Consider the following 27,331-nt stretch of genomic DNA (forward strand, 5'->3'; position numbering starts at 1 on the left):
TAACTCAAAAGAGGCTGTGTCTATTATCCCTCAGATATTTTTGCAACGAACGGAACAAAATATTAGCGAACAGCTTAGCATTTACCCTGAGCAACATTCACTTTCCATTGTTCTCTGCTTCGAATTCATGTAAAAGCAAATTTGTCCACTACTTCTATAACAACAGCAAAACGCTCTATAAATTAATTGATAAGTCATTCCATTCAAGCTCACATGTTAACTTTGATTTCTTTTTATTGTCGCGAACAAGTATATATATTGAAACTGTACTAACACTTGATAACAATCATTTAAATTAGTCATCATTGGACATAGAAGTAACCTGACCCTGACTATAAATAAAAGCTATACACTTCTAATAATATAAATAACATTACGTTACTACTGATCAATTTCGGATAACATGCTATTTACCTTTTTTGCATATTCACCTTAAATAATTATTAAATTAAGCATGGGATCGTATATGAAATAAAAGCTATACGCTTCTAATACTCTAAAACTATAAATAACATTACGTTATTACTGATCAATTTTGGATAACATGCTGACCTTTTTTGCATATTCACCTAAAAAAAATTATTTAATTAAGCATGGAATCATATATGAAAACTTTTCTAACACTTGTTGAACATACAATTGACCTCATAGTACAACCATTCACATTCTTGCGAAATTTAAGGTTACTGGCCTTCCTCTTCCATTTCGTGTTAAAGTTTTCGTAATTGTAAACAAGTGCTTTATTTACGAAAAAGAAAACATAACTTGTACACGATTTAGGTATCATCTAGGTCATTCAATATTGACCATAGCACGGATATGAACTGACTAAAGAGAGTTCCGTATCTACATCGTCGTTCTCCTCAGCTTCATCTTCACGGTTCTTGTCAAATGAAATTTCTCTGGGCTCATTTTCTGTGTAGGTAGAAATTTAAAAAGTTAGAAAGTCTTCAATGTAAGTACCATCGTATAAGCTGGCCTCAAACTCTTAAAACCCATACCAGGTTTTCTGGACAGGCAAGCACAAAGACTAGTGCTATTACTCCTAGATTACTTACTCATCCATAGCGTTAATATTGATATGTCGCAATGAAACTTTTGAGATCACGCCATCCAAAAAATATTTTTCTTAGCCCACTATCTTTACAGGTTTCATAGTATTACAAGTTTTTCATTTCACTCCTGGAGGGAGATAAATGTTCTATAAACAACAAGAGAGCCTTCCAGAAAAGAATTAATTATTGAAGCCAGCTTCTATTTGAATCTGGATATCCGTATTAGAATATCCTAGGTGTAGGCAGCTGTCAAACAATTAATATCAGCTATCATTTCATGTAGACATCAGCCTTTCCCAGGAACAATTTGATAGCACGCGTGAAGCATAAAATAACTTTATCCGCTGATTGGGTCGTTGCGTGTAAAATTGAATTGAAAGCGGAGAGTACATGCCTTACTCGTGGTGAGTTATCTAAATAAATTTGAAAACCATCTTTTGAAGAGTCAACTTTCATGCACATCTGCCGGGAAACATGCGATTAAAATACTTTGGTAATTGACGTACATAGACATGAAAATACAGAATGGTGCACCTTCTGATCTCGAAATACAGCTTTTTGCTTCCGCATTAAAGCCAATTCAGTTTTTTTTTTCTGATGAAATGTCCTTAAGCCACCTAAGTATCTTTCGTTGATGTGGATTGGGCTTTTTGGTCGGAACTTTTGTCCATCTTTAAATATACATCACAGGAGGAAAAGAGACTCATTTGTGTTTATGATCTAGGTACTCAAGTTAATCCCCGCAGGGAAAATTAAAAAATATATATATGATCATCATTTTTGTATAACTCAACGCCCAGAAGGGTGAAGAGTATATGGTGATTATTAAGCTTCAAAGTCACATACCGTATTTCCTCGAATTAGCCGGACTTGTTTTCTTCTTCTCTCTCAGCTATGGGGAGAAAAAGGTACATTATGCATACAAAAAGCGATGCGTAAAAGTATTTTTTCGTTTTTTAGCATTGTTGTATTTATAAGACTGAGTGGCCTTTGGAGACAGGAAAGGAGGCTGAAAATAGGGTAAGGTAAAAAGGATACGCGTGGGAAAGGTGAAAAATGTGATTGAGAAAGAGAAGGAAACTACAGTATTGTCTCGTGCGTGGGAAAAAGAAGAGTTCCAATGAGAAGTCAAACCTAAGAATTTCAGTTTTGTTTATTTTTCTATGTTCGCGTCAAGACGAAAAAATCTTTACCTCTTTCACTTATGAACTTAAATTCACGAATCCCTCTTTTATCAATTACTTGTCACCCTAACATGTTATTGCTGGATGTTTCCTGGTTCAAAGTGTTTTTCTCCTTTGTTCTTCTTCGTTTTCTTTTTTCAGTCAAGTATGAGCTGAACCAATTATGGTCTAGCAAGATTTAGTGTGATGGCATCACAGATCTGGCAAACGATACCTATTAAAATAAAGTGTCTCCCTGCCAAAAGCTTTAAAAAAGAATATAAACTCTTCCTACTTGGCAGGCAGACATCTTGAACAACTTTAACCTATCATAGAGCTCTATTTCACTATTTTAACTATTTAGTATATGTGCTATCTCCTTAAGTGTATTTAACTTTCACCCATCCGTAACTGCTCTGTGGTAGTGGCCAACTCGAAAGCTTGGCTCCTTTGGCTACTACACACTCTTTCCACTGCTTTGTGTAAATTTTTGTATAGTTAGAACTCTCTTCTTTTTTTTCTTCTACTTTTTCCCTTTCTCGTTGTTGTATTTTTAGTAGAATAAGTGTGAATAAAAGAATGAATGAATGAATGAGCTGCTAGACATAAACTTCACTCGTTATACCGTCTCAGTTCAAGTTGGACGCATGTACAGCTCTGCTTGTTTTGTTGCACAGCAAGTATATTGAACACGTCATTACGATCTTTATCGTTCAATGGCCACATATCCTTGGCCTCATTTTCAAAGCGAGTCCTCGTGCTCAACCATTCTTGTGAAAATGAGTTTAATTTGTATGTGAATGGAAACTTATTATCATATGAAAGGATTAGCGCGAGGACTCGTTTTGAAAATGAGGCCTAGGGTAATTTGCAAATGGGCTATCGTAGATGAATTCAAGTGTTGAATCGCATCTCTCTTTAAAATCATTGAATGAAAATGTGTCGGGAGAATAGTTTACGACTTCCAAACATACCTGTACATCTACAACATCTACACATCTTTCGAGTGATAATTCAGTACTCTAAAATAAGAATAAAATAGGTCAAAATTAATCAATGCATTTAAGCTGCAAATTATTATTCTTAGAAACCAAGTTGTTTCTTTAGCCCTTTCAGCACTATGTTTAGACTTAGCACAACGAGTAAACAATGACAACAATTTTTTTACACATATCAATTAAAATAATACAATAATGCAAATTGGGGATATCAATTTTTCAGCCTGTTTTTAGTATCACATCTGATATGTCATGAAGAAGATCAAGGAAATTCAGCTAAATAAGTTCATACTGATACAGGAGTGTTTACAAAGTGCACATAACATGAAGCCCGTTTCCTGAAATATCTCCACGTCATTCCGTTTGACAAGGTTAAAGATCGTTAATTAACCAATGCTGAATTTCTAACACAAAATTAAACTTCTTCTGTAGAGCAGCAAACATACACAGGCATCAGCTTCGAACTTTCTACTACGCAGGCCCTTTTCAGTCAGCTTGCTTTGAATGACAGCCAACTAGAAAAATTGTTAAAAACACGCACAAGCTCAACAGTCTCACTTAAGAAGCTAAAATTAACGTAGCGTTGCAATGGCAGATTCTGGAGAGAGAGGGAGTGGACCTAGAGAGCTACTACTTCAGCTACAAAACAATGCTTCTTAAAATAAGAGCAACATAGGGAGAAAGAAGATTACATTTGAATCTCAACCATTTTCCTCCAAGGGCTATAAAATGCGTATATTTAAATCGGAAAATCTGCCCCGACTTCAGCCAACTCTATTCTACAAGGAAGTAACCGGACATCTTAAGGAGTTGTACTTGAAAAAAGTTCACCAAGTTGTCTGCATTTAAGTGGAAAGAGGTACTCCTTACGAAACGACACGATCGAGGACTGTAAGTGAGCACAATTAGTGGAGGAAGTCTTCCCAAACGATTTATTATGTAGAATGATCTGGCTCGAATTTACTGAACATGGGGCAAAGGGGCCACAAACTGGAAAGAAGACTGTTTGATTGCTCCGAGATGCACCAATTTCAGAAAGAAATAGGCCTCTCGTGTCACCCACGCTCCAACGTTGCATTTTGTTTAACAGCCACTAAGCAGTCTTAGTGAAAACTATATAGAGTAAATAATTCTCGATTTTGAAAAGTTGAGGCAGCTAACTTTTCCAGCAACAAAATTAGCTTAGGAGCCAACAAAACTTTGATTCCCAAACGTCAAAAGAATTATGGGTGAAAAATGAAAACTGAACTTTGGAAGAATTTTTCAACGGTAAATATCGTCTTAAATATAAGTGTTAGTTTCCTCAAAAGTATTGCTGAATAGAAAAATTTGTTTCAAATCCTTTTCCTTATAAACATTTCCGACATTACCACGCAATTTTCTGGCCGGAAAGTCTAGTGAACAACGATTTAATCATGGTGAATCCGATGTACACATCAAAAAAAACATAATCAGGGCACTCAGAATTTAGCCCTTTTTGAAAAAAGCTTTAGTCTCGAAATGTTTTCTCACGAGGTGTGCCTCGCTCTCAATCCACATTTTCTTACAGCTAGCGAGCATATCCATTCATGACTGGTGGCACTTAAACGTTACGAATGAAACAACGAGAACGAAATAGAAAGAGCTCGCAAAATCCTCAAACGCTTTGATCACAGCAATAAGTTGAACAGCCATATAAAATTTGACCATCAAACTTTGACTAAACTTCGCATCACAAATTTAACGTACCCCTCCTTCTTTGCTGAGTTTAGCTCCTTTCTCTATGAGCAACCCAACAATATCATTGTGACCTATTCTTACAGCTTCAGTGAGTGGAGTGGACCCAAAAGACTAGGAAAAAAAAAACACACAATAAAAAGGTACAGTAACATATATAGCTCATATTCCCTTCTTTAATGATCAACGCAAGGATATACGGTCGAATCTGCTTTTCAGACGACAACACTTTGCAAGCGTTTTTCAAAAATAAGGTAAGAGTATTACCTTGTACAACAATTCACCAAATCATATTAACTCAAACCGATGTTAAAAGGGACACTATGAATGAAGCAACACAGCCATACAATATTGGACTATTCAACTCTGACAAAACTCCACATAACAAATACAGTTTACGCTTCTAACGTACCCCTCCATCGTTCACATCGCCTCCGTTCTCTATAAGCAACCTAACAAGATCAGTGTGACCATTCTTTACAGCTTCAGTGAGTGGAGTGCCCTCCTATATGTAGGAAAAAGAAATTAAGGATAAATCTGGGTTTGTAACAACTACACTCTGCAAGACTTTTTCAAGCACAAGGCCAGAAGGAGTATCACCTTGTACAACAGTTCATCAAACCATAGCAATTCATACTAATAGTTAGAGGGGGCACTAAGAATGAAGCAACAAAATAATACTCTATTCGGGAATAATGGGCATCTAACTTTTCAAGAAAGGCTTTTCAAAGTAACACTTGAAAAAAACAATGTGTAGAACGTCCCAAGCACATGAGACAATTTGATATATAACTTGTGGAAAAATTACACAGTTTTAAACGGTTTCAAATCAAAACGTTTCTCGAGTCGTCCTTTCAAGGTCATAATTTCCATCATCGAGTAACGGGCTTGGTGCACTTTATTAGCTGTATCTTTTTCTCCCATCGATGAGTTTTTTGTTTTAATTTCTCTACTTTAAAGAGGATAATTTGTACACTAAAATCAAGCAAAGAAAATATACTTAAACGTGCTCTTTCAAGAGCTTAAGACCATCGTGCCTCTTTACCTGGTCTATTGACTGAAAAGCATTACCATGTTCAAGGGATGTGCACGCGCTAACTCGCCTGATTACGTATTTTGTATGCGCAGTACACGATGCAAAACTGAGGATTCAAATTAAACGTTTTTAACTGGTCACCACACAACTTTCTAACCGTTAAGTATAATGAACAACGACTAAATTATTTTGAATCTGTTGCACACATCTATAACAAAATCAGGGCATTTAGGAGTTTTGCAATTCTTAACAAATTTAGCCCTTCCTTTAAAAAAACCATTGGTCTCCAAATATTTTCTGCCCAGGTTTGCGTTACTTTCTATGCAAAGTGAAGGTGTAGTCGGATCGTCCGGGTGAGTGTAGTCCTGAGAAGGACTGTTGTCGGTGGTAGTGACTGACGTTTCGACAACCTGTGCGGAAGTCATCATCAGAGTCAAGTGGATGATTGTTGTCAGTACAATGTTCTTATTCCAGTTCGTGTAAAATGATCGGTTGGTTTTGCCGTGATGTTATTGGCTGTAAGACTCAAGTGACGTAAGTCGGTCGTGATTGGTCTGTTTCGATCTGTCGGTAAAGTTAGGTCGTTATTTTTCGGTCGTTTGTGATGTTTATGTCGTTCCGGCCGGGCTCAAACTTAAGTCCCCGTTGAACACACAGGAGGCCATCCAGATCGTCAAAGCCACCTGCAGACGACTGGTCAAAGCGCGGATAAATGATTGCCACAGAAGACTCAAACGCCACAGAAACAAACTACGACAACTACACGACCAACTGAAACAACTGATACCAACTGACCTACTTGACACCGTTAGGACAATTGCCGAAAAACGAGCCAACAAGACGACTGAACGCGCCCGCACTGGACATCAACAAAAATTGACACGACTGCTACGCCACAAAGAAGAGAAACGAAGGAAACTGGACGACAACTGGGTAAGCAACATTTCTTCTCGTTCCTCAGACAAGACTACTATCATACGGACTAAAACTATCATACTATCCTACGGACTAAAACACTCAGTAACACCTAAACGTATACCGACCGAGGGTATTGTATCTAGTGTTGAGGCGGCTCTGTCTCGGCAACGAGAGCTATCTGAGCCGACCAAGGATAACATCAGAAGCAGAATTGCCTCCACTATACAATCAACGTCACTACATGACAGCAACTTGACTAAAGACGAACAACGCGCACTGAAACGACTGAGAAACGACGAGAACATAGTCATCCTACCAGCCGACAAAGGACGAGTTACTGTTGTAATGGACAAAACTGACTATCACAAAAAATGGACGCAGTATTTAACGACAAACGAACCTACGAAGAACTCAAACGTGACCCAACTCCTGCACTTCAACGTAAACTCAACAGTAAACTACTGACACTCAAGAAAACGAACGCCTTTGACACCCAACGGTACTATCGACTGAGGTACTCGGCACCACAGCCACCGAAACTGCACGGTTTGCCGAAACTACACAAACCTGGTTTCCCGATGCGAGCTATTGTTTCTTTCTGTGGCTGTCCCACATACCAACTATCCAAGTACCTGACGACAATACTACAACCGCTAACCGACAAATCCAGACATAAACTACAATCCACTGAAGACTTCATTAACGCTACCAAGACTGTTCAGATACCTGACGACTACAAACTAGTGTCATTTGATGTGAAATCACTGTTCACAAGTATTCCACTTCAATTGGCATTACAATGTACTGAGACTGCAATCCGACAATCTACCGACCCACTACCGCTACCGACAGACGACATCATGGACTTGCTAAACATTTGCCTAATGTCTACTTACTTTCAGCACAACGGTAAACACTACAAACAGTTACACGGCACTGCCATGGGGTCTCCAGTTTCTGTTGTTATAGCAAAAATTGTGATGCACAACATCGCGGAACGCGCCCTTTGGACTTGCCGACAAACGATACCGCTTTGGTTACGTTACGTTGACGACACATTCACCGCCGTTCGACACGACGAAATCGACGCATTCCACCACCACCTTAACGAACAAAACACTGACATACAATCGAAGAAAATGGCAAAATTCCTTTTCTAGACTGCCTGGTAAGCCACAACGACAACTCATTACGGACGACAGTTTACAGGAAACCGACACACACCGACAGATAACTAGGCGAGTCATCCTACAACCCTACATCACACAAAGCCACAACTATCAGAACTCTAACACGACGCGCACAACTAGTATGCGACTCGACAGACAGCTTATCCGACGAGAACAAATACCTTCACCGTGTTTTTTCGAAGAACAACTACAACGACTTCATCCGACGAAACACTCACCGACCCACTACCACAACCGACAAAAGCGACACCGCTAACCCTACGTCTACAGCAACCATACCGTACATAAAAGGCATGTCTGAAAACATCTCGCGCATCTTACTACCCTTCAATATCCACGTCGCCCACAAACCTATCACCACACTACGTCAGTTACTAACCAACGTTAAAGACAAAGACGAACCGAGGAACAGACAGGGAACGATTTATAAGATCAATTGTTCCGACTGCCAAGCCTCCTACATCGGTGAGACTGGCAGAAACCTCACAACAAGACTGACTGAACACAGACGGGCGACGAGGAAAGGTGATGTCAGCAATCACATTGCTGAACACCATCGACTTACCAACCACAACATTGACTGGGACTCTGCGCAATGCCTAACCTACAGCACTGACTATTTTCAACGACTGACTCTGGAAAGCTGGTTTACTAACTTAGAACAGACTCCCCTAAACAGATGTCAACAACTACCCGCTCCATACAAACGACTCATTCATGACATAAACATCACAAACGACCGAAAAATAACGACCTAACTTTACCGACAGATCGAAACAGACCAATCACGACCGACTTACGTCACTTGAGTCTTACAGCCAATAACATCATGGCAAAACCAACCGATCATTTTACACGAACTGGAATAAGAACATTCTACTGACAACAATCGTTCACTTGACTCTGATGATGACTTCCGCACAGGTTGTCGAAACGTCAGTCACTACCACCGACAACAGTCCTTCTCAGAAATACACTCACCCGGACGATCAGACTACACCTTCACATGTTACCCCCGGGTTCAAGCCATTTACTGCATTTCTATGCAAACAAGAAAATTATTGTATGACTAGGCTGGCAATACATCGTTACCAAAGAAACAACATGGAAGGAATAAAAAGAGCTCGCAACTTCATGGAAGGTTTTTCTCACCAGTAGGAAAAATTTGAACAGCCATACAAAATTTGACTTTCAATCTTTGCCTAAACCCGTCATAGCAAATAAAATTTTTGCTTTTAACGTACCCATCTTCCTTCGTTGACATCAGCTCCGTTGTCTATGAGCAACTTAGCAATATCAGTGTGACCATTTGTTACGGCTGCAAAGAGTATAGTGTCCTTCAACATGTGAGAAAGGAAAAAAATATATAATAAATTTAATGTAATAAAGTAATATTTAAACCTCATATTCTCTTCTTTAATGACCGACGTTAGGATATACAGTTGAATCTGTTTTTAGAACGACTACACTCCAACAAAATTTTGACAGCCATGCAAAATCTGACAAAAAGAACTCTGACTAAACTCTAAATAACAACGCAATTCATGCTTCTAACGTACCCATACTCCTTTGCTGACATCGCCTCCGTTCGCTATGAACAAACTTACAATTTCGGTGTAACCATTCTTTACAGCTGCAGTAACTAGAGCGTCCTTCAGAATGTAGAAAAGACAAAAAATTGAGCAAGTACAATAATGTACAAAGTTCATTCTCTCTTCTTCAATGGCCACGGTAAGGATCAATCTGCGTTTGAAACTACTACACTCCGCAGGACTTTTTCCAACCTAAGGTCAGAAGGAGTTTTACCTTGTACAATAGTTCACCAAATCATAGGAATTCTTATTAATGGTTCGAAGGGGCACTAAGAACGAAGCAAAAAAAAAAATACTCTATCCAGGAATAATGGGCATCTACTTCTCAAGCAAGGCTTATCAAAGTAACTCTTGAAACGAACTTAAAGGGTGGAAAGTCTCAAGCGCGCGAGACAGTTTGATAATGACTAATGAAAAAACTGCGCAGCTTTAAACGATATCTAATCAAAAAGTCCTTCGAGTCGTTTCTTTCAAGGTCATAATCTCCATCATCGAGTAACGAGCTTGATGCACACTTTTAGCAGTACCTTTTTCCCATCGCTGAGTTTTTTTCAATTACTCTAATTTAAAGAGGATAATTTATTCCCTAAAAATCAGACAAAGAAATATAAGTAACCGTGCTCGTTGGAGAGCTATAGACCATCGTACCTCTTTACCTGATCTATCGATTGAAAACCAATACCATAATCCAGGGATGTGTGCACCCTTATTCCCCTGCTTACATATTTTTTGATCCGCAGTACACGATGCAATACTGATCATTCGACTTAAACATTCTCGACTAGTCACCACCATCAAAAAAATTTAGCCCTTCCTTTAAAAAGGGCATTGATCTCCAAATAATTTCTTTTCCAGGTTTGCGTTACTTTCTACCCAAGTTTCCTACAAGCTCGCGAGAAAATTATTTTATGACTAGGCTGGCACTACATCGTTACCAAAGAAACAACAAGAAAGGAATAGAAAGAGCTCGCAACTTTTGGAACGTTTTTCTCAACAGCGAGAAAAACTCGACCAACCAAACAAAACTTGACTTTCAAACTTTGCCTATACCCGACATAACAAATACAATTTTTGCTTCTAACGTACCCATACTCCTTTGTTGACATCAGCTCCGTTCTCTAAAAGTAACCTTACACAATCAGTGTGACCATTCTTTACAGCTGCACTGAGCGGAGTGTCCTCCTATAAGTAGGAAAAAAATTGGAAAAAGCACGGTAATGTATAAAGGTCATATTCTCCTCTTTTAATGGCCACGGTAAGGATAAATCTGCGTGTGGAACAACTAAATTCTGCAGGACTTTTTAAAGCTAAGGTCAGAAGGAGTTTTGCCTGGTACAATAGTTCACCAAATCATAAAAATTCTTATTAATGGTTCGAAGGGGTACTAAGAATAAAGCTAAAAAAAAAATACTCTCTCCAGGAATAATGGGCAACTAAAACTTTTCAAGCAAGGCTTATCAAAATAGCACTTCAAAAGAACATACTGGGTAGAAAATCTCAAGCGCATGAGACAGTTTGATGTTCACTAATGGAAAAACTGCGCAGTTTTAAACGATATCTAATGAAAACGTCGTTTAAGTTGTTCCTTTCAAGGTCATGATTTCCATCATCGAGTAACGGGTTTGGTGCACACTTTTCGCAGTACCTTTTTTTCCCATCGATGTTTTTCTTTCAATTACTCTAATTTAAAGAGGATACTTTATACACTAAAACTTAGGCAAAGAAAATATAGGTAACCGTGCTCGTTCGAGAGCTATAGACCATCGTACCTCTTTACCTGATCTATCGATTGAAAACCAATACCATGATCCACGGATGTGTGCATGCTTATTCCCCTGATTACATATTTTTTTATCCGGAGTACACGATGCAATACTGATAATTCAACTTGAACATTCTCGACTAGTCACCACCATCAAACAAATTTAGCCGTTTCTTTCAAAAGAGCATTGGTTTCAAAATAATTTTTTTTCCAGGTTTGCGTTACTTTCTACCCAAGTTTCCTGGCAGCTCGCGTGGAAATTATTTTATGACTAGGCTGGCACTACATCGTTACCAAAGAAACAGCAAGAAAAGAATAGAAAGAGCTCGCAACTTTTGGAACGTTTTTCTCAACAGCGAAAAACAATTCGACCAACCATACAAAACTTGACTTTCAAAATTTTGCCTAAACCCGACATTACAAGTACAATTTTTGCTTCTAACGTACCCGTACTCTTTTATTGACATCAGCTCCGTTCTGTAAAAGTAACCTAACAATATCAGTGTAACCATTCTCTACAGCTGCAGTGAGCGGAGTGTCCTCCTATAAGTAGAAAAAAAATTGAAAAAGCACGGTAATGTATAAAGGTCATATTCTCCTCTTTTAATGGCCACGGTAAGGATAAATCTGCGTGTGGAACAACTACATTCTGCAGGACTTTTTAAAGCTAAGGTCAGAAGGAGTTTTACCTGGTACAATAGTTCACCAAATCATAGGAATTCTTATTAATGGTTCGAAGGGGTACTAAGAATGAAGCAAAAAAACAATACTCTATCCAGGAATAATGGGCATCTAAAACTTTTCAAGCAAGGCTTATCAAAGTAACACTTCAAAAGAACATACTGGGTAGAAAATCTCAAGCGCATGACACAGTTTGATATTCACTAATGGAAAAACTGCGCAGTTTTAAACGATATCTAATGAAAACGTCGTTTAAGTTGTTCCTTTCAAGGTCATGATTTCCATCATCGAGTAACGGGTTTGGTGCACACTTTTCGCAGTACCTTTTTTTCCCATCGATGTTTTTCTTTCAATTACTCTAATTTAAAGAGGATACTTTATACACTAAAACTTAGGCAAAGAAAATATAGGTAACCGTGCTCGTTCGAGAGCTATAGACCATCGTACCTCTTTACCTGATCTATCGATTGAAAACCAATACCATGATCCACGGATGTGTGCATGCTTATTCCCCTGATTACATATTTTTTTATCCGGAGTACACGATGCAATACTGATAATTCAACTTGAACATTCTCGACTAGTCACCACCATCAAACAAATTTAGCCCTTCCTTTCAAAAGAGCATTGGTCTCCAAATAATTTTTTTTCCAGGTTTGCGTTACTTTCTACCCAAGTTTCCTGGCAACTTGCGTGGAAATTATTTTATGACTAGGCTTGCACTACATCGTTACCAAGGAAACAACAAGAAAAGAATAGAAAGAGCTCGCAACTTTTGGAACGTTTTTCTCAACAACGAAATAAAATTCGACCAACCAAACAAAACTTGACTTTCAAAATTTTGCCTAAACCCGACATTACAAGCACAATTTTTGCTTCTAACGTGCCCGTACTCCTTTATTGACATCAGCACTTTTCTCTAAAAGTAACCTAACAATATCAGTGTAACGATTCTTTACAGCTGCAGTGAGCGGAGTGTCCTCCTATAAGTAGGAAAAAGAATGGAAAAAGCACGGTAATGTATAAAGGTCATATTCTCCTCTTTTAATGGCCACGGTAAGGATAAATCTGCGTTTGGAACAACTACATTCTGCAGGACTTTTTCAAGCTAAGGTCAGAAGGAGTTTTACCTGGTACAATAGTTCACCAAATCATAGGAATTCTTATTAATGGTTCGAAGGGGTACTAAGAATGAGGCAAAAAAACAATACTCTATCCAGGAATAATGGGCATCTAAAACTTTTCAAGCAAGGCTTATCAAAGTAACACTTCAAAAGAACATACTGGGTAGAAAATCTCAAGCGCATGACACAGTTTGATATTCACTAATGGAAAAACTGCGCAGTTTTAAACGATATCTAATGAAAACGTCGTTTAAGTTGTTCCTTTCAAGGTCATGATTTCCATCATCGAGTAACGGGCTTGGTGCACACTTTTCGCAGTACCTTTTTTCCCCATCGATGTTTGTTTTTCAATTACTCTAATTTAAAGAGGATAATTTATACACTAAAAAGTAGGCAAAGAAAATATAGGTAACCGTGCTCGTTCGAGAGCTCTAGACCATCGTACCTCTTTACCTGATCTATCGCTTGAAAACCAATACCATGATCAAGGGATGTGTGCACGCTTATTCCCCTGATTACATATTTTTTTATGTGCAGTACACGATGCAATACTGATAATTCAACTTGAACATTCTCGACTAGTCACCACCATCAAACAAATTTAGCCCTTCCTTTCAAAAGAGCATTTGTCTCCAAATGAATTTTTTTCCAGGTTTGCGTTACTTTCTACCCAAGTTTCCTAACAGCTCGCGAGGAAATTCTTTTATGACTAGGCTGGCACTACATCGTTACCAAAGAAACAACAAGAAAGAAATAGAAAGAGCTCGCAACTTTTGGAACGTTTTTCTCAACAGCGAAAAAAATTCGACCAACCAAACAAAACTTGACTTTCAAAATTTTGACTATACTCGACATAACAAATACCATTTTTGCTTCTAACGTACCTGTACTCCTTTGTTGACATCAGCACTGTTCTCTAAAAGTAACCTAACAATATCAGTGTAACGATTCTTAACAGCTGCAGTGAGCGGAGTGTCCCCCTATAAGTAGGAAAAAAATTGGAAAAAGCACGGTAATGTATAAAGGTCATATTCTCCTCTTTTAATGGCCACGGTAAAGATAAATCTGCGTTTGGAACAACTACAATCTGCAGGACTTTTTTAAGCAGAAGGTCAGAAGGAGTTTCTCCTTGCATAACAGTTTACGAAATCATAGGAATTCATAGTATTGGTTAAAAGGGGCACTGAGAGTGAAGCTACAAAATAATACTCTATTCCGGAATAATGGAGATCTAACTTTTCAAGCAAGGCTTTTCAAAGTAACTCTTGAAAAGAACACAATGTGTAGAACGTCTCAAGGGAACAATTTAAACAGCCATACGAAATTTGCCTTTCAAATTCTGACTAAACGCGACATCACAAATAGAAGTTATGTTTCTAACGTACCCATTTTTCTTTGTTGACATCAGCTCCGTTCTCCGTAAGCACCCTTACAACATCGGTGTGACCACTCTTTGCAGCTGCGGTGAGCGGAATGTCCTTCAAAATTTAGGAAAGATAAAAATAGGAGAAAGTACAGTAATAGAAAGCTCATATTCTCTTCCGTAATGAACAACGTAAGGATATATGCTTGAATCTGCTTTAGAGACGAATACACTCCGTAAGTGCATTTTAAGCATATGGTGAGAAGGAGTTTTTCCTTGGATAACAGTTCACCAAATCATAGGAATTCATAGTAATAGTTAGAAAAGGCACTCAGAATAAAGCATTCTAACGATCCCCCCCCCCCCCAGCTTGACATGGCTTCTGTCTATGCATAGTTTCCTCCTGTTTAACCACCAGTTTCAAACCTTTAATAGCTTTTCAGTTCTGGTCTGATGGAGATAGCTTTTTGAAGCTCACAAATTTAGATCAAAACTATGTAAACTAAATAATACTCGATTCGGAAATATTGGGTATAACTTTTCAAGCATAGGTTTTTAAGTTAATATTTTAAAAAAACTTGATAGGTAGAAGGTCTCGGGCGTAAGGAAAAATTTGATATAAATTTGTGGAAAATTGCGACATCGACTCAAAAACGTTCCTCGAGTCGTTCCCTTCCAGGTGATAATTTGCGTCATAAGGTAACGGGCTGCGTGGACATTTTCAGCTATACCTTTTTCCCATCAAGGAGTTTTAAGGGGGGGGGGGGTGGGGATAATTGTACACTGAAATTACCCAATAAAAAAATCTAGTTCACCGTGCTCCTTCATTAGCTATAGACCATCGTACCTCTTCACCTGGTCCATTGATTGAACAACAATACCATGTTCTAGGAATGCACGAAAGCTCATTTGCTTGATTACGTTTTTTTTAATGCGATGTACAAGATGCGCAATGACACTGAGAAGTCACCTTAAACATTTTCAACACATTACGACGCAATTTCCTGAACAAGAAAGAAAGAGAATGAGCTCCCATCTTTGTGCAACGTTTTCCTTGACAAGAAAAATTTGAACAGCCTTACGAAATTTGACTTTCAAATTCTGACTAAACTCGACATGACAAATACAATTTATGCTTCTAAAGTACCCTTCCTGCTTTGTTGAGATCAGCTTCGTTCTCTATGAGCAACCTAACAGTATCAGTGCAACCATTTCTTGCAGCGTGAGCGAGTGGAGTGTCCTCCAATTCCTAGAAAACAGAATACACAATTAAAAAGCACAGTGATATATGACGCGGCCATTCTGTTCTTCAATGACCAATGTAAGGATATGGTTGAATCTGCTTTTAATACAACAACATTCTTCACTTGTGTAAGCATAGGGTCAGAAGGAGTACTGCCTTGTAAAACAGTTAAACAAATCATATAGAAACTATAGAAAGTATATAAACTAAATAATACTCGAGTTGGACCGAAGTTATGAAATAAAAAAGACAAGTCACCGTACTCGTTTAAGAGCAAGAGACCATCGTACCTCTTTATCTGGTTCATTAATTGCAAAAGAATACCATGCTCTGGGAATGCACGCGAGCTTATTCGCCTGATTATGGCTTTTTTTTTTTCTTTTTTTTTTTTTTTTTAGTGCGGGGTACCAGATGCGCAATGACACTGAAAAATCACCTTAAACATTCTTAACACATTACCACGCAATTTCCTGGCAGTTAAGTCTAATGAACAACAATTTAATCCTGATGAATCTGTTGCACTTAGCTACAAAAATTCAGGGCATTCAAATGTTTGTGATCCTAAACAAATTTAGCCGTTCCTTAAAAAAGCTTTGGTCTCCAAGTATTTTCTGGCCTGGTTTACCCTGTTATCTATCCAAGTTTTCTGGCAGCTCGCGAGCATATCATCTTATGACCAAGGTGACACTATCACGTTACGAAAGAAACAACGAGAAAGAAATACAATGTTTTGCTCGACAGAAAGAAATATTTTAGCAGCCAAACGAAATTTTACTTTCAAACTCCGACATAAGGTTACCGTGCACCTTCAGGGGTGTCTTGCGTGCAAGCGATGTTGCGCGTCCGGTTTAAACTATAGATATCTAAACCGCTAGATCAAATTAAAGCATATAGGACTGGCTATGAGACTATACCAAAAATTTAAAAAAAAATTAATTGTCGAATTTTTCACGACTTCTAAATGAGAGCGCCCGAATCATCTTTTGAACGTTACATGTTAAAGCGAATTTTGTTTTTCGCTTATTTAATGTGTTCCTCCGTTTCCGGGGCCAAAGCGCTAAAAAAGCGTGTCTGTGATTTGCTATATTCAATTTCAGTGAAAAATTACAGAACATTTTTGAAATAGGGTTAAAAAATGTGGAGTGATAGTACAAAAATCGCTCTTGAAAAAAAAGTATTTAGAAATAAAAAATTCGGAGACATGTTTTTGTTGTTTATTAGTAAAACTAGCTACTGTCAAAATTTGAGAGCAATCGAACAAATTCCCTTTGACTTGTAGCTCTTAAAAGATTATTGAGGCGCTCGCATGTAGAAGTCGTGAAAAATTCGACAATTAATTTTTTTTTCCAAATTTTTGGTATAGTCTGATAGCCAGTCCTATAAGCTTTAATTTGATGTAGGGGTTTAGATATCTACAGTTTAAACCGGACGCACTACATCGCTTGCACGCGAGACACCCCTGAAGATCCACGGTAACCTTAACTCTACATTACAAATATACGCTTCTATCATACCCCTCCTAGTTTGTTGACATCAGCTCCATTCTCTATAAGTAATCTAGAAATATCAGTGTGACCTTTCTTTGCAGCTGCAGTGAGTGGAGTGTCCTTCAAAATGTAGGAAAGAAAGCAAAGGAGAATCATAGTAATATATGAAGCTCATATTCTCTTCTTTAATGATTAACGTAAGGAAATGCGGTTGAATCTGTCATACAAAATAATTTAAACAGCCATACAAAAATTGACTTTCAAACTCTGAACAACGAATTAATTATGGTGAATTTGGTGCACAAATCCAAATAAGAAAAAAATAGGGCTGTTACAAGTTTTGCGATTCTAAACAAATTTAGTCCTTCCTTGAAAAACGCTTTGGTCTCAAAACATTTTCTGGCCAGGTTTGCCTTCCTAACTGTCCAAGCTCTTACAGCTCGCGAGCATATTATTCTATGACCGAGGTAGCACTTTGGCGTTAAGAACGAATCAACAAGAAAGAAAGAGAAAGAGCACGCATCTTCGTGCGACGTTTTGCTCAACAATAAGAAAAATTTGAACAGCCATACGAAATTAGCCTTTCAAATTCTGACTAAACTCGACATCACAAATACAATTCATGTTTCTAACGTACCCATTCTTCTTTGTTGACATCAGCCTTGTTCTCTATGAGCAACCTTACAATATCAATGTGACCATTCTTTGCAGCTGCAGTGAGTGGAGTGTCCTTTAAAATGTAGGAAAGAAACAGTCTGCAGGTGTTTTCAAGCATAAGGTCAGAAGGAATGTTACTTTGTACTAAATCATAGGAATTCATAATACTGATTAGGAGGGACACTAAGAATGAAGCAACAGAATGATCCCCCTCACCACTGACATGGTTTCTGTCTATGCAAAGTTTCCTTGTGTTAAACCATGTTTGAAGATGGTTTTTTAGTTTCCTTGCGATGGTAAAACACCTTTTGGAGCTCAAAATGAGAGATAAAAAAGCTAAATAATACACGTTCTAGAAAATAATGGACATGTCACTCCTCAAAGTGACAGAATTAGGTTTAGAAACAACGATAGATCGATTCGCAATCGTGATAGAATCATCATAAGCTCAGGGTACTTATTAAGGATCGTAGGGAATAACAAATGTTATGGAATTGATAATAATAATAATAGTAATAATGATAATGATAATAATAATAATGATAATGATAATAATAATAATAATAATAATAATTATAATAATAATGATGATGATAGTAATAAGATCTGCATGCTGGGATCTCCGCGAATCCTCAGAGGGATGCTTAGTGTATGAACAGCATGATTTGACTTGAGTGACTGATGCTCTTGCAAAAAAAGGAACACCAGCAAAGACCGTGATAGAGGAGGAAACAATAATAACAATAACAAAAATAATAATAATGTAGAGCTTTAAAGCTTAGACCATAAAATCCAAATCATTTAGGTGTTAGGGTTATTTACAAGAATATTCCAAATCAAAGTGATCTAAGTATTTAAAACTTCGAACACAACATATTTGAGAGTACTAACTGTTGTCATCTAATCAGTTTAAACTGAAAACAAACAGAAACATAGGCATGCTACGCGTGCAGGAGTTTTTTTTCTTTTGGATGTGGGGGCTGGAATGGGGCACTAAGTATGGACACTGTCTGTATTTTTGAAAAAGAAAAAGATGTGACCATAGTTTTTCGCGCCCAAACTGGGAAACTCAACCTTCGCGGACGGCACAACAATAACTGGGGGAAATGAACTCGGTAGAGTCCACTCGGCAGCGAGAACGGAAACTCGTCACGGAAACTGGTGCACAGAGATCTACTTCGAGCGAACTTATACGGACGTCAAGGATGAGGCAGCGTTTTGGTTCATAGTAAACTTATTCTAGGTCAGGCCAACAACTGACATGACATCTAGCGTACGCAAGTTGGTAATCGAAAAGCCTTTACGAATTGCGTACTTAAGTACTGAGCTGGTGTAAGGTTCTGTTGTCCTCCAAATTGAAAATATCTATATAAGAATTACAAAGGAACGGAAAACTTGTATTTAAAGCAAAAATGATTCACATTGAAATTTTCATGTGTCGAAATTGGAAGACCATGTTCAATAAACTTAAGGCCATTAAAAATAGGAAACTTAGGTGAGAATTCGCAGCTTTGATAGAGAAAATATACCCCGGGAAATTACAACAGAGCAGCTTACAAAATAAATTGAAAACTACAATTAAAAGTTTCCGCTTATCTAAGCAAGGTTGGTGTTAAGTTTGATCGTATGAAAGGAAATTGAAGTTTCGAGTATAACCTCAGCTGCCAACTACCATAAGAACCTATTTTGCCAGAAAGACCATTAGCACTTTTATCTATCAAAAATTTCACTATAGTTGAACAAGAAAAGTACCGAGATGCAGCTGTACAATTTAACTTCACTATTCAAAATTTACTTGTGGCTTTTATCTTTTTAAAACACCGCAATCAAGGAAACTCGCATGAATTGAGAACGGCTAGAATACCAAAAACAACGAATAAATATGCTTAAACATCCACACGGAAAAATCACTAAATTTTCTCGTAACAAAGAGCATTTAAGATAGAATAAATATATGAAAATCATATATTGAACTGCGGTATTTGATACGTATGATGCACGATCCTCGCAGTAGATAGCGCTATTTAAGCAATAGCGAAATTCAGACCTGAAAAAAATCAGGCCTGTACGGGACTCGAACCACTGACCTCTGCGATACTAGTGCAGCGCTCTAGAGCTGCACTAGTATCGCAGAGCATTTACTTTCAAAATATTCTACTGAAAATATCGTTCACTGGAGAGCAACAAAAAACCCTTCCAATTTATCTGAAATAAACTCAGACACAAGTATTTTTATTGTCTGTTGCCATTGGTGTCTAAATACCAGTTGGGGAAAATATACTGTATTTATACCACACTTCCTGCACTTTCTTCCACAGCCCTAATTTGGTCTCGTCATGCAGCGTTCTTTCTCCCAAGTTACGTGACGAGACCAAACAATGACCTGCTCGTAGCCTATGACAATGCTTGCCGTCAATCCTTTGTTAGAGACAAAGTCTTAATTATTCAGTCACAACTAATTGCCTCAAAAACATTCCTCCATATAATTTTGCAGTGGAAAGCAATTCCATCTCTACAGACTTTGAACAAAGATGTTTTGCGGTCTCCGTTCTTCCAACAAGTGAAAATAGATTAAACGCAGAGATAAGTATCATTGTACAAAGCACAACAACGTAGGCTCCTTATTTGGTTGTTGCCTATCTGGACTTCTGGACTGCGTGTGAAATACGTGATAAAATACAGGATGTTTTAAAAGGAAATGGCAGGTGAAAGGGTAAAGTCCAAGGTAGCTAAAAACGAATTTTATTGGTAGAAAACGTCTGACCGCGTGAGAATTGCGTGGAAGTTGATTAACAGTAACATTAAATTCCTTGTGAAATTATTTCAGTGAGGTAAGATTATGTCATAAAATTTACGTTCATTGTCCACTGGAAAATGGCATTTCATTTCAGAAAGTCTGGTCCACAGTGGCGAGTAAAAAGTAAACACGTGATTGTAGCGGAAAAATACCGTTTAAACACAATATTCAATTCATGGAGAACTTTTAGAAGCAAAGAAACGAATATTTAACGTGGCAGTCGACGCAGAAGTAATTATAACTTGGTGGTCTTTTCAACCTTTCCAAAAAGAGCAACCAGTAGGCAAAAACAAGACTATCTATGAAATATTGATTATGCAAATACTTTGCGCAAGTGTTACCGAGTCAGCAAAACAGGCTCCACCAAAACAAAAAGCTCTAGTGACAAATTCGTGTTAGGCCTTTGGCTGACGGTGTGCGCGTTGTAAGTGCAGGAGCAGAACACAAAATACGTTTTAACTTGTAAATGGCAGAGAAATTCCCTAATGATCTGTCTAATCCCGACAGATCATAGCAAAAAAAGTTCTCAGTAACAGTAACAGTAATGAACAATTTCACTGGGTAGATGGGCTCACAGTTCTTGTTGCTGTCATTCTTGGTGTGTGTCAATGTCGGGTTGATTTCATCGCAACGTATCGTGGTACCATAATTTCCAGGCATGATTAGCAAGGGGGACGGCATTCTAATTGGTGCAAGCCTACCCCAATGCTGTGATCTTATAGGTGCGGAATACATACCCTAGTGCGGCAATCTGATTGGTACGGGATACAAACCCTAATGCGGCAATCTGATTGGTTTGCGATACAGGAAGAATGCGGTATTCTGATTGGTACGGGATTGATTGGTTTGCGATACAAAAAAAAAATTGGGGCGATCTGATTGGTGCGAGCGACAGAGCACTCTGCGCTGAGAATTGATGGAGTTATTAAAAAAAAAAAAGACCCAGTAAGTCAAACAACTTCCTTCTCTTTGTTTGAAACAGGCACCAAATGGAAGGACTCCCAAGTTCTCGTTGAAAGATTGGTTCAAAAGAAATATAACAGACCCCATGAGTCACTGTGATCTAAAAGCACAAGAATTCCACTGAACAGTAACAAACTGTCGTCTGTCTTCCGAAATGTAAATTCAAAACTGTGACACAAATCTAGATAAAAATACAGTTAAGCTCAAAACATACCACTCTCCCTCTTTGGTTGACATCAGCTCCTTCCTCTATAAGCTGCCGAACTCTGTTAGAGTAACCTTTCTCAGCTGCTTCAATTATTGAGATGTTACCAATCAACTGAAAACGACAAAAGGAGAAAGAGACACGCAAAGCTGAACCATTCGTGAATAAAATAATAAAATCTAAACATACACTTGAGCCAATTGCACTTCACAGTTCTCAGAGCAAGAAGTTACCATCAGGTTTGCTCTGTGGAAATCCAAAATCTAGTGGGGGTCTTGATTTTGGATCACATTCACATCCCTATTGAAAATTTGTAAATTGACAGCTTCATAACAGTCTGCCTACACAAACAGAGCTGAAAAGGAGGTAAAATTGAAGAAGAGCTTCCCAAAATATCTGTCGGCCGACAGGTCACCGACAGTTGGCCGACATAATGAAACAAATTCAGAAACAAGTTAATAGACGCTTTTCATTCCACTAATTTATTCGTGTTTTTCTCGTTGCCATGTTCCCACCAATAACGTAGCTCCATTTTCTGCATTTAAAAGCACATACAACCCACAATTCCTCTATTCGCTCCGACGAAGGGCTAACGCTTGAAACGTCAGCTTTTGTAATCGTTACGGTGGCCAATTTACCATTTCAACTTTGTTCATATATCCAAATTAATAGACAGTCATTTTGAACTTTCACAATTACCTCAAAATGAATTTTGACGAACACTACGCGAGAGAGGTAAATTTCGAGTGCAATAAATGTTCAGTTATGTAAACTTGATGTGCAGTAGTATCTGACTGACACATTCAATTTTACCAGATTTATTGCACTTTATTGTTAGCAGATCAAGTTCAAATCAAAACTTGACCCTTGTATTCAAAAGTTGTATGTTGTCAGTCAATCATCTAGAAGGCTGAAGTAAAGAATTGAATGTGTATTTGAGAAGAAAACTTGAACATTGAAAATTACAATTAAACATCGAGGTTAAAACTTGAATATTGAAAATAAAACTTGAATGATAACAAATAAAATTTTTGCAGGGATTTAACACCATGCATATACTACGAGCGTGAGCTGAATAAATTGAATGTAAACTTATCCTTTTTGTAAATGATTACCTGATCATCAGAAGCTCCTACAGTAACAGGTGTATGTTGCTGGTTGTCTTTAGCCACAGCAGATACACTGGCTTCTTTTGCAGAAACTTGAGTTTCTAAATTCCTAGGCTGCCTTAGCGGTTGACCACTCAGACTCCCTTTCACTGGGAATGTCTCTGTGTAAGCCTGTTCATGTGACTTCTGGAACTCTTTATCTTCCCCAGAAATTTTTAGACTCTCCAATCGAGATAAAAGAGTGGAACAATTCTTCTGCTCCGCTAAGTCACCTAAACACACACAAAAAGAATCAATTATCTATTAAGACATTTAATTTTTTTCCTCCATGAGCTGAGTTTTCTTGAGCACAGGTCTTTTGTTAATTTTTTCAATCTTTAGTTCATGGTCTAAATGATCTTCTAAAAGCTTAATGCTGAAAACTCAAATAGATAACCGTAAAAGCCCGTGGATAAGCCACACCATTTTTCCAAACCTCGTCGCTAGAAATTGGCAGTGTGGCTTATCTGTGGGAACATTTGAAAAAAGACGTCGTCAATGTCCATTTTTCGCATCTGATCTAAAGCCTGGTAACTAAGCTTCAACTGTTCTTGTTGTAATGCAAAGATCTCTGGAAAAAATGTTGAATGAAGAAATTCCTGTCAACAAATACCAGAAAAAGACCAATCATATGTCAAAGTTGGTAGTTACGACAGTCATTATATTAAAGTGCTAAAATAGTCCATTTTACAGTTGCATGCTTGGTTGCCAAGCCTTTGAATAAGAGTGAGGCTAAGGGTGACCTTGTTATGGTACAAATGACTAAAGGCTGATAGTTTCTAAAGAAACTGTTTGGGGCTGCGTCGGTGGGGGTAAAGAAATAATTTGAATATATCAAATAAGTTGAAATGGTAAATTGACCACCATTACGATTATAAAAGCTGACGTTTCGAGCGCTAGCCCTTCGTCGGACCTATTCGCTCCGACGAAGGGCTAACGCTCGAAATGTCAGCTTTTCTAATCGTAACGGTGGCCAATTTACCATTTCAACTTTGTTGATATATTCAAATTATCTTGTTATGATACAGCTGTTGCTGCTTTTCGAATGTAAATTAATTTATCATGCTAAATAGATGCTGGTCTCTATCACAACAGGGTCACCTTCAGCCTCACTCCAAATCGAAGGCTTAGCAACCAAGCGCAGAACTGTAAAATGGCCTATTGTGGGTAACACTTTGAAGTATTTTCATTTGCAATAGTAATGATAAGTTTGTGTTCGATAAACAGTGGATGAAGAAGACTTCTCAAGACTCGACTTTGGATTTCTTTGGATTTCTATCAAAAAACTTTTTGCCAAAATTTGAGCTGCTAAATTTGGGGTGCGGTTTATCTGTGGGTGCAGCTTACCAAGGGGCTTTTACGGTATCTATATTTTCTACTGTTTTCAGCAGTGTTTCCCTGTTTATACCCAACACACTCTTCAGTTTAATGGTCATCATCAACTACGTCTATGAGATTATCAGATGACGGATATTTTCATGGAGTGAATAAGCAAGAGGGATAATGAGTGAGAGTTGGCAGACATTGAAATACTGCGTGTACCAGTAAAATTACACATTATCAACCTGTTGGAAGGTTTGGTTGCAGTGCTAGTGGCAATGTCACTGGAATCATTTTTGGTATATCACTTGCGTTGGAACACACTGGTGGAAGTGTAATATGTGCTCCTGACTGTTTCGAGTCCGTGGAGAACTGGTCAGAGACTTGCATTTGCTCTTCCTAGAAAAAAAAAAATTGGAAATTTGTATCATAGATACTACAGTACATCTCCTTCTATCCTAATCTTCTTTAGTGAAAAAAGGTGAAGTCCGTTTATGGGCCAAGTAGCCCATCAGGCCGGCACTTAACTCTGCTTTCCGTAACGTGAAGCAAGTAGGAGTATTTCTACTCCATCCTGGAGGGGTTGCTAGTACCACGGGCGGCCCAAGCTCTCTTTGAGAACCACACAAGGAACACAATTTGCATATCGATTTATAAGGATTTGTATGGGATTTTCTACAAGATATCCATAGAGATAGTTAAAAGTGAAAGTATTAAATAAAAATGGCTTACCTTATTCCATACGTGTGTTGCTTGCTCCTGGTGTCGTTATTTTACCGATTTCACTTGATTTAAGCGGTTTTTTTTAATCCTGGTTTTTTAAATCAAGTGAAATCGGTAAAATAACGACACCAGGAGCAAGCAACAACGTATAGAATAAGGTAAGCCATTTTTATTTAATATTTTCACTTTTAACTATCTCTATGGATATCTTGTAGAAAATCCCATACAAATCCTTATAAATCGATATGCAAATTGTGTTCCTTGTGTGGTTCTCAAAGAGAGCTTGGGCCGCCTGTGCTAGTACGTTACAGGGTTACCCCTGCATTAAATTTGCCAGTACCCATTTAAACACCTAAGTGAAGAGAGGCACTGTGAGAGTAAAGTATCTTTCCCAAGAACACAACACAATGTCCCTGGCTAGGGCTCAAACCAGGACCACTCAATCAAGAGTTGAGCCCACTAACCATGAAGTCCAATGAATAATGAACTCTTAGACCTAAAAAATAAGTTAGTTCAAGAAACTTGTTAGTATGAAAGTTAACTTTTTTCACAAGTATCTCATTGGTTTCAAATCCTAAATCCTCAAATCTGATTGGCTAAATCTACATGCTCCAGCGATCGAGATTTTCCTTACCAGGCCCTAGTACAGACTGCTTCAAATTTTGCAATTTGCACTTTTCAATGTTTTCACAAGCGAGGCTAAAAGATTTAGAAATTGTAACAAGTGACTCACGGTTATGAGTTCAGACGATGAAAGCTACCAAAGGGGAAGCAAATTCTATTATCCAGAAGAGGAAAACATATTTCAAGATAAAGAAGACCAGGCTGAAGGTGGTATACAAAACCTTGGGTGCAGTTTGTCTCAGTACAGACCTTCTGGTTGGTGAATAATATATAATTATGTATTTTGTTGTTTTTTTTGTTGTAATGGCTACAAGAACTTGTAAAACTACAAGAACTTGTAAAAGAAATTTGAAGTCTATTTATTTATTTTATTTATTCAAGGTTTGCAAGTGGATCATATATTATGCCTTCAAGGAAGAACTTCCAAACTCTGACAAAACTACATAACAAACACACCTGGCTCCCTTTATTCTCCACTTCTAAATGACGAATCTGAACAGAAGTATCGTCAGGTAATGACAAGTGAGTATGCAAGTTCCCTTCTTCAGAAAAGAGTCTTTGTTCTAGGCTTAAATCTTGCTCTGCATCAAAGTTATCTTCCTCCGCACCTCTATCAGTCTTATTTGGTTCTATAGACAGTATTTCCGATCTTGAATGCACAATCTTTTCAGCATCTTCATTCTCACAAAGACTAAACCCATTGACCAAAACCTCTGTAGGTGCGAATGAAATATCATGGCTTGATTCAGAATGTTGAGATTTTTCTGTATGAAGTATCTCAGAAAGTTCATCATCTGAGTACTGACTTTCTTCATTCTCCACATTAACACCAGGAACATCAAGAAGAAGCATTGGGGTATTATCCTGTGATGCTAACAGAGTATGCGAGGCGCTTTCTTCAGAATAGAGAGCCCACTCCGGACTTAAATCCTGCTTTTCATCATGGTCTTCTTCCTCATAATTTACTTCAGTCTTTGTTGACTCTGGTAAAGGCGTGTTCCATTCAGGACAATCACCACTTCCAACATATTTATTGTCACCAATGCTGAACTCACTGGTGAAACCCTCTGTCATTGTTGCTTGGATTTCTTGGCTCATATCAGGTTCACCTTTGTGTGAATGTTGACTTGATTCTGCTTTTGGATCAGCTTCTTGATATTCACTTGAACTACCATAAACCAAGGGCACTGAACGTGAAGAGTCCAGAAAAAAGATAAAAGTTTAACAATAACCACAAATTCAAACATTGTTATAATAACGGATCATTATCAATAGCTGGGAACAGACCCTTATATAAAACTACCATGACATTTTATTCAAAACCCCCTTATGTAAATCATCATCGCTACATAGCGACTATATAGAGGTACAAATATAAAACCCCTGGATTTCAAGCACGGTTCTGACCTTCACAATCGGCGATCGATATCAACATCTGCGCGCAGACCCCTAGATGTAACATTTTACCATCGCAATAAACAACTGGACACACGTTTAACATGGATGTGACATTTTAAGTTCAATTAATCAATATCAACATCTGGGCACAGAATACGCACTGTATGT

At 37.9% G+C, this 27,331-nt stretch overlaps 1 protein-coding gene across 1 annotated transcript; it reads right to left on the reverse strand.

Annotated features, from left to right (window-relative positions):
• Positions 1–27,200, reverse strand: LOC111341269 (uncharacterized). Its single transcript, XM_088731376.1, has 21 exons — positions 27,173–27,200; positions 26,222–26,952; positions 24,664–24,817; positions 23,066–23,331; positions 21,960–22,064; positions 17,966–18,058; positions 17,356–17,448; positions 15,746–15,847; positions 14,621–14,713; positions 14,120–14,215; positions 12,999–13,094; positions 11,878–11,973; positions 10,755–10,850; positions 9,636–9,728; positions 9,321–9,413; positions 5,345–5,437; positions 4,945–5,046; positions 3,663–3,731; positions 3,193–3,240; positions 1,902–1,947; positions 1–915 (listed from the first exon to the last, which is right to left on the reverse strand). Exons 1-21 carry the CDS (start codon positions 27,198–27,200, stop codon positions 797–799), a joined length of 2,712 nt encoding a protein of 903 aa, XP_088587502.1. The 3' UTR covers positions 1–796.
• Positions 27,201–27,331: the final 131 nt, after the last annotated feature.

The sequence above is a fragment of the Stylophora pistillata genome, chromosome 8, assembly GCF_964205215.1.
Source record: "Stylophora pistillata chromosome 8, jaStyPist1.2, whole genome shotgun sequence".
Lineage (NCBI taxonomy): Eukaryota > Metazoa > Cnidaria > Anthozoa > Scleractinia > Pocilloporidae > Stylophora > Stylophora pistillata.